At 41.0% G+C, this 7481-nt stretch overlaps 1 protein-coding gene across 1 annotated transcript in view; it reads right to left on the bottom strand.

The window, feature by feature from the left end:
- Positions 1-237: 237 nt before the first annotated feature.
- Positions 238-7481, bottom strand: part of MEP1A (meprin A, alpha (PABA peptide hydrolase)) — a 13270-nt gene continuing 6026 nt past the window's right edge. The window contains exons 8-14 of the mRNA XM_009695481.1: positions 6775-6996; positions 5656-5805; positions 3916-4131; positions 2544-3002; positions 1565-1738; positions 768-975; positions 238-416 (exon numbers count right to left, since the gene is read on the bottom strand). Coding sequence (XP_009693783.1) covers positions 269-416; positions 768-975; positions 1565-1738; positions 2544-3002; positions 3916-4131; positions 5656-5805; positions 6775-6996 — 1577 coding nt within the window. The 3' untranslated portion in view covers positions 238-268. The remainder of the gene's footprint in view (positions 417-767; positions 976-1564; positions 1739-2543; positions 3003-3915; positions 4132-5655; positions 5806-6774; positions 6997-7481) is intronic.

Raw genomic sequence — 7481 nt, 5'->3', positions numbered from 1 at the left:
CCACTTGCTATTGGATGAAGAAAAAAAAACATTCAAAGAATACACAAGAAAGGCAGTGTATGAACTTTCATTAGACAGCAGTTTTACATAATGTTCTTTAACTGCCAAGTCCTACAGAGTAAACAGATTGCTGCCAAGCTATTGATAGAGTATTTCATCCATATGCTGACTGGTCTTCTACAAGTTGTATTCACCATTTTTCACTGAAAACTGATGTCTTATGAACTGTAGAAAAATACCAGGCTGAGATTTATCCCCCTGCAGTTCTTTATCTTCTAGCCATCATGGAAACGAGGACGATGGTTATGACAATGGTTCCAGCAATTCCACCAACGGTCATTCCCAGGATGTTCCCATGGACCTGCATTGACTGACACCTCTCACCCGTAAAGAAGAATGCTTGTCCTGATGGGCACCTGAGAAAATAAAGTACGGATTCACATAGATCAGGAGTTTTGTCCTGCTCTATAGGCCCACCTCAAGGTCCTCACACTGACTACTGTGGATGGGCAATTCCCATTAGAGGGGTTCACCTTACAACATCCCCACATTGTTTGGAGGCTATTTAACCTTGGAAGCACCACAGAATGGGGTTTCTTTGCCTCCCCTTATGGCCGCTATTAGAAACCAGTCTCTGCAGTGAAGTGTTTTGTTCCTATTATTCCATGAAAACCTAGTGGCTTAGACCTCTGAGGTCTGTATTTCTGAATACTTATTAGCTGCATCATTTAGTTCAGAAGAAAGTCAAGGCAAGAGGTCTGTGGTACCTGCAGCTTGCTCTTCCTTTCACATTCACACAGACCCCGTCATTCTGGCAAGGGTTTGGGTCACACGGGTCTTGCAGATAAGGCAGCCGGTCTTGAATGGGCTCCATATCCTGGACTGCTCTCTTCTGCCTTTCCAGAATGAGGCCTTCCATGAAGGCAGGTTGTTCAGGTTCAACAGGAACTTCAGTGTTATTGAGGTGACTTAGATCTTTTAAAAAAGGAAAGACAGGAGAAAGACATCAGATAACAGTGAGTGATGCTGTATGTAGTATTCTTCACACCAGGGGCTCACAGGATGCTTTGTGGACCAGAGGGTACTCCTTGTCCATTTGCCCTTTACAGAGATTTTGCTGTAACACAGCAAGTTCTGCATATTTAAAGCACAAGATAGAAAATCATACTGAAATTATGTTATCCAGTTAGGTAATCACTGGTATTCTGTGCTTTGAAAAAATTATGCCAGATGTGGCTGTTCTGTTTGAAAATAAACAACAGGGATGGCCTTTTAGTATGTTCAATGCTTAGAAATGGACATAGCTACTGGTTAGAGTCCCTAAAGGTGTCTAAGAAGTTAACCTTCAGTAACTCATTGGCATTTAGATTCCTCTGAATTGACAGCCACTTTAGTCAACATTACCCACCTGAAACTAAGACACAGAAATACTTTTAAAAGTTGATCCCCATTAGAAGAGAAGATGACTCGGAGACAGGTGGCAATAGTAACTTGAGTGTATGAAAAGAGACAGAAAGGATCACCTATTTGTTTCTGTAAGGAGAATCAGGAAGAGGGTCTTTACCATTAAATTCTGCAAAAATAATCAGGTCATCATTTTTCAGGAAGCTTCTCCGTCTCATCTGACTGTGGGATATGAAGTTAGTCCACCCCCAGGATACACTTCTATAGCAATTGCATGAGGCATCAAATTGTCCAACAATTGATGGTTTCTCCCATATTAAGGTTCCATTATTATCTGCAAAGAGAATATGAGTGACAAATAAGAACCACAAAGTTCTGCAGCTGAAAGTATGACATGACTCTTTTCTGCATTACAGTGTTAAATGGGATTTATGCTGTAAAATCAAGGTCAGAGCTGAAATGTCCAAATAAATCACAGAGGACTGACAAAATATTTCTTTGAATTAACACATCCATGGGAAATCCTAGGGCTGGATGTGGAACTATAGTGCTACATACTATATAAACCCGGAGTTAAAAGGTAGTCCCTGTGGGAAAGAATTCATAATCTGCAGTCTACGCCCAGCCAAGCAATACAGGCTTCAAATGCTGCAGACTGATCTCATAGGTGTTTTCAGGTGTTTTTTTTCTTAAATACAGCTACAATGTAAACGCTGTGCATTCAGATCATGTATGTTCAAGTTAACCAAGCCTCAAAAATGCAGTTTTAACTTAAATTGTTGTTGATTTAGTAATGGAATACAGCACACTGCTGGCATTGCACCATCCTGTGGTGATATGTCACCTAACATAAAGGGCAAACCCCAGGTAGAATGGGAATTGCCAGCTCTTAGGAGAACTCTGTATTTAAAGTCAAACTCAGATATCCCAGGGATTGTTCATAATAACTCCAACCTTCTATGCATCACTTTTCACATTAGATGATCTTTCACAGACAGGAATTCTGAGTCATACACAGGAAAGTGTCCCAAATTGGGAAATGCAGCCAAAGTTGCCCAACTCTGAGTCCTCCACTCAGTCTTCTGACTCAGATTCCTTGGCTTTCATTTTCATTATTCCTCCAGGCAGGCACGACTTACCTGAGTTAATGTGGTCTTTGCTTGTGGTGAAGCTTTTGCTTGAGGACATCCTTTTCAAGACGTCAGGGTCCTGGTCCAGCACTGTCAGTATAGCTTGGCGGTTCAGAGCTGGCCACTCCAGAACACCATCGTTCTCTCCGCTGCACAAGTGAAAGGCAATGCGACTGTAGCCACTGATTCTGGAGTGGGGTTGTAAACTTATGCCGAAACCGTAACCCTCAGGGCTGTAGAAACGAGGGCTTTGAATAACACCACTTGATGTGTTTTGGAGGATTTGGCTGAAATTCCGAATGACCCACACAGCTGTGGGACAGGGGGTCTCTGTCAGTGTGACATCATCGATAGCAATCCCACCAGATGAAGAGGTGGGGTTGCCCTTTAGTCCTTGGAAGAGGTAACGGAACTTCTTCTGAGCGTTGAGGGTTACGTGGGCAATTTTCCAGTTAAAGTCATTATCCGCTTTGGTAAAAGGAAAGCAAAACATGGTCATCAACATGATTAGTGATACTATGAAGCAGCTGATTCCTAGCCATCCATTCCAGATGCATTTTTAGACAGCTAGGCCTCTCACAGAGTCCTGAAGGCTAGAGAGCTTAAGTTGGTATTGTGATTATGGTATACTCACATTGCCTTACCATCTAAATGCTTTGGGCACATTGTATTAGGAACTCTTCACACATTAGTGAATGCAGTCTCTAGTATAAAGGCCAACAGGCTAAGGGCCAAGACATAACAAGTGGATGGGAGTCGATGACCCGATGTGTTAGAATTATCTGTTGCTGCCACTTTTCCAGGGACTTATCCTTCCCTGCAAACTGCTGCAACTTGATGCAAGCAGGTTATCACAGGTCTTGGGCTTTGACAACATAAACGCAGAGTGCCACAGTGGCTGAATTTGTCCTATTTAGCAAAATCCCCCAAAGTGGGAACACAGTTCACATTTCCAAAACTACATATATTTTTGTATTTCCAACCATGTAAAAATCAGGCCGGAATTCTTAATGACCGTAGATGAGCACAGGTATTTACATCTGAACAGCTCACTGTTAGATCATATAACAGCCAGAGGAGATTTAGTCAACTGATCTCCAGCAGAGTTTGGGGTCCCTCTCAATCACTAGGTGTAACATAACATTATTAGGAACTTTGTGACTTCTGCTCTGCAGCACCTAAATTACATTATTAGAACCCACGGTTTCACTGCTAAATGCCCTCACGTAATACCAACATCCTTTGCCGAATTGCAAGATATTCTGGTAATTTTGGGAAAATATTTTGATTTCTGAGCCAATACATGGCATTAATAGACTAAGTAAGACAATCCCCCCCACCCCCCCAATATTCTATGTATTCCTCGTATTTTCAGACTTACCTTGGAAGGTTTGAATTTTCCTCATCTTGCGAACATTTCCAGTGCCATCATCCTCTTTAAGCCAGATGATTAGCTTGTCAGAAAGGCTTCCTGCGATCTTATAGAAGAACTGGAGGCACTGCTGAGTTCTCTTTGGATAAAGGATTCGAGACTCTAGGACTGCCACCTCATCTGCCTTGCCAGAGCTGGTGCTGAAGTACATGAAATAGCCAGCTTCTGCAAAGAAAGTGTAGAGTGGCACTGTCTCTTTCCACATTTCCTGCTAGCTGCATAGTGTAAGTTTATCATTTCAACCCCACTCTTTTAGTAGGCATAAGTTTAGTTCTTAACATGAATAGTAGAGGAAATGGTACGTGATAACCATCCAAGACAGACCAGGATAAGAACAGGACTAGTAGTTTATAGCATATATATGGAACTCCTTGCTGGTAGCTTATGTCATTTTTGCATTAGTTGGTCTAATTGGAAGTTGGATGCCTCAGGAATGTCAGAGATCCGAGACAGAGGAATCAGTGCTGACTGCAAGTAACTAGTAGACGTATTTTTTGCTTGATTTATACTGAAGATAATATAAAGGTGAGATCTTAGAGATCATATGCTATATTACCTTGTAAAGAGTAAGATAATTTCTTATCAGTGATAAAGAGAATAAAAAAGGGTTGGACATAAAACTAGCACTTGCCTGACCTTGAACATGAAAAAGCTCTTTTTCATAGCTTGCTCAAAGACATTTCAAAACTCAGCATCTCAGTTTGGGGAAATTATTTAAGAATTCCTGCCCCTCTAGTTGAATTTCCCACTAACATTTTCTGAAGTGTTATTTGCTTTGGATTTGAAGTGTCTACTTTTATCTTTATATTTATAAGGGATTCAACATTTGCAAAGGTATCTTATCTTGGTATCCAATGAATTTGTCAGCTCTTATCTGTATTGTATTGCTTTTTAGTTATTCATTATAGTCTATGATTAAATTAACAAGTGAAATTCTTTTAGCTCTTGTGTGAAAGCTTCCTCTGTTGTGGGCTAGTATTGAGTGGCTATGAGTGCTGTTTCATTCTTATCATGGGGTAACATAACTCTTACTCAGACCTTGGAAGTTGCAGTAAATCCTTTTATGGGTTATATTTAAAAGACCTCTAGTTAAGATTGTTCTTTGTCCCCTTTTATCTTGCTGGTGTGGAGAACATTCCACTATGTTGAAAAAGCTTAATGAGAGCACAAGTGCAACCATAAACTCACACTGACAGGGCCAAGACAGGTGAAAAGAAAAAGAGCTTTTTGCTTAACTAGAAGCATTACAACTTGGATGTTTGCTGGGTAGTGTCTTAAATACAGTTATTTAATCCTGTGTTTTCAGAGTAGCCAGTGCTGGGTTTTCTCAAGGGTAGACTACAATGACAGGTTCAGAGAATCATAGAATCATTATGGTTGGAAGAGACCTCAAAGATCATCAAGTCCAACCGTATACCTGATGCCACCATGCCCACTAGACCATGTCTTGAAGTGCCACATCTAAACGTTTTTTGAACACCTACAGGGATAGTGACTCCACCACCTCCCTGGGGAGTCCATTCCAATGCCTTCTTTAGAAGTTCTTTAGAAGTTTAGAACTTCTTTAGAAGTCACTAAAAATGCTGTATTTAAAGCACACAGACCACTACAGACGTGCACAAGCAACCATTACTCCAGCTAACCCCTTTTTCTCAGGAAAGTGTTCTGTTAGTTTGTTTTTTGTTTTACCTCTACAGCGCCCAGAAACTGTGTGGTCTTCTTGCCCTATAGCTGCGCTCTGTTGATGGACCCAGTCTAGATCATCTCTGGTACCCTGAATCATGCCGCAGATATTTTCAAGCTCGAAAGAACACTGGTCCAAAAAAGTGTGAGTTGAAGCTGAAAAAAAATGCACACATAGTTACCTCCAAAGTAGTATCTCATTAAAATTTCTGCTCTAATTTTGGGGTTTTTTTGTTTACACTAGTATAGACATCATGTAGAGAACACAATCCATAGCAGATGTGAGCCCAAAGACTCAAAAGAGGAAATATTTGATTCCTGGAGGGATTCCCTGCATAAAGATAACAACATTTGACCGCTTTGCAGAAGGTTAACAAACTCCCATGCGGCAGCTGAAACACGGTGGCTGATGGTGGCTGTCTTTGTGCCTGCTTGTAAGGCTTGGAGAGACAAGTCACTTTGTGAACAGTGGTGGTGTTGTATTTAACCACTCTCCGGCTGGAGGTTGTTATTCTTCATGTCCCACTTGTCTGCTTGATGAGTATGAGCACAGCTCTTCCATTTCAAGCAAAGCCCACCCACTTACCCTAGGCCAGTTTGCCTGCAAGTTCATGCTTCTGTTAACATATCACTGGGGACAATAACTTCTCACTAACAATCACATGTGGTGATAACATCTTCAACCAGCGTAGCAACCAACCAGATAGAGTTGGACTCTAGATTTAGCCAGTCTCAGGTGCAAAATAATCTCATAAAGACCAAGTGTCAGTAAAAGAGGACAAAGTACAGTTGCATTCACCTCACAAAAGCACAATGGAGCTGCCCACACACCAGCAAAACAACTACATGTCTGAACCCCTAGGAGCAACATGGAAGAAAAGATGTGAATGGATTGACTTTCATTGACTAATTGAACTTTTACAAAAGAAATGACAGTTAGCAGAGCCAAAGAGAGGGATGAGGAGGGAATAAGCAGTTTGGGTTTCTACACCACAGGTCCTCTCCCATACCTCCTAAAGAGCACCTGAGAAGAGTTTTTGTGATTTTAGAGACAAAAGGGAGGTGAACCAGCCAGGCTCAAGTATAAACAAAGAAACAGTTTGCCATGGTTAAATTATGACTTACTGCAGTTATACATGCGATTCAGTCTTTCCAGGTCAATAGCACTGAAGTCTAGACGTTGTCCAATTATGTCATTAAATTCTGGTATCTTTGCTGTGATTGTGGGAATGCTTTCATTTTTGTTAAATGAAAATGGTTCATAGTGCATCACTGATTCGTAGTCATAGGGGGTGTTCAGATCAGTGATGAAGCTGTCATCGTACTTCAGAAAATTGTGCTCTTTGTCTGGTAAAAGAACGGAAAAGTGCTTCATTTTTAGAGAAATTGGAAAGGAAATGGCTTTAGCATGGTCCCTTGGATACAGTTTTCTGACACAGAATTGATATACCCGAAAGCAGTTACTTTACAATAAAATAGTCAAATTTAGCAAGATTTGTTTATGAAGTAATTCTTTAGATTGTAGTTCTGCATCCTCACATCTGACTTCAGTAAGTTCAAAATCAAGTATCAGTGAGCTGCAAAGAATGGGATATATACGAAGACAGATTAGATGGTCTAATAGCATCCTGAGGGGTTAAATTTAAGGATTAATGTACTCCATTCCAAAGCCTGTGAATACTGATGCAAACATTTCCCAGGATATTAGATCATATGGACAAGGAAAGGCCCTGGAGCCCTCCACTCATTATTGAGACAAGTATGATAGTCCTGGAGTGCCTCCAGGTTCTGTTCTTCTTTGAAGCAAAGAATACATTAGGAATCGGGGGGGG

This window comes from Cariama cristata, unplaced genomic scaffold, assembly GCF_000690535.1.
Source record: "Cariama cristata isolate BGI_N322 unplaced genomic scaffold, ASM69053v1 scaffold2432, whole genome shotgun sequence".
In the NCBI taxonomy this organism is placed as follows: domain Eukaryota; kingdom Metazoa; phylum Chordata; class Aves; order Cariamiformes; family Cariamidae; genus Cariama; species Cariama cristata.
Note: the sequence above shows the minus strand (reverse complement) of the source record. Positions and strands in the feature narration are given on the sequence as shown.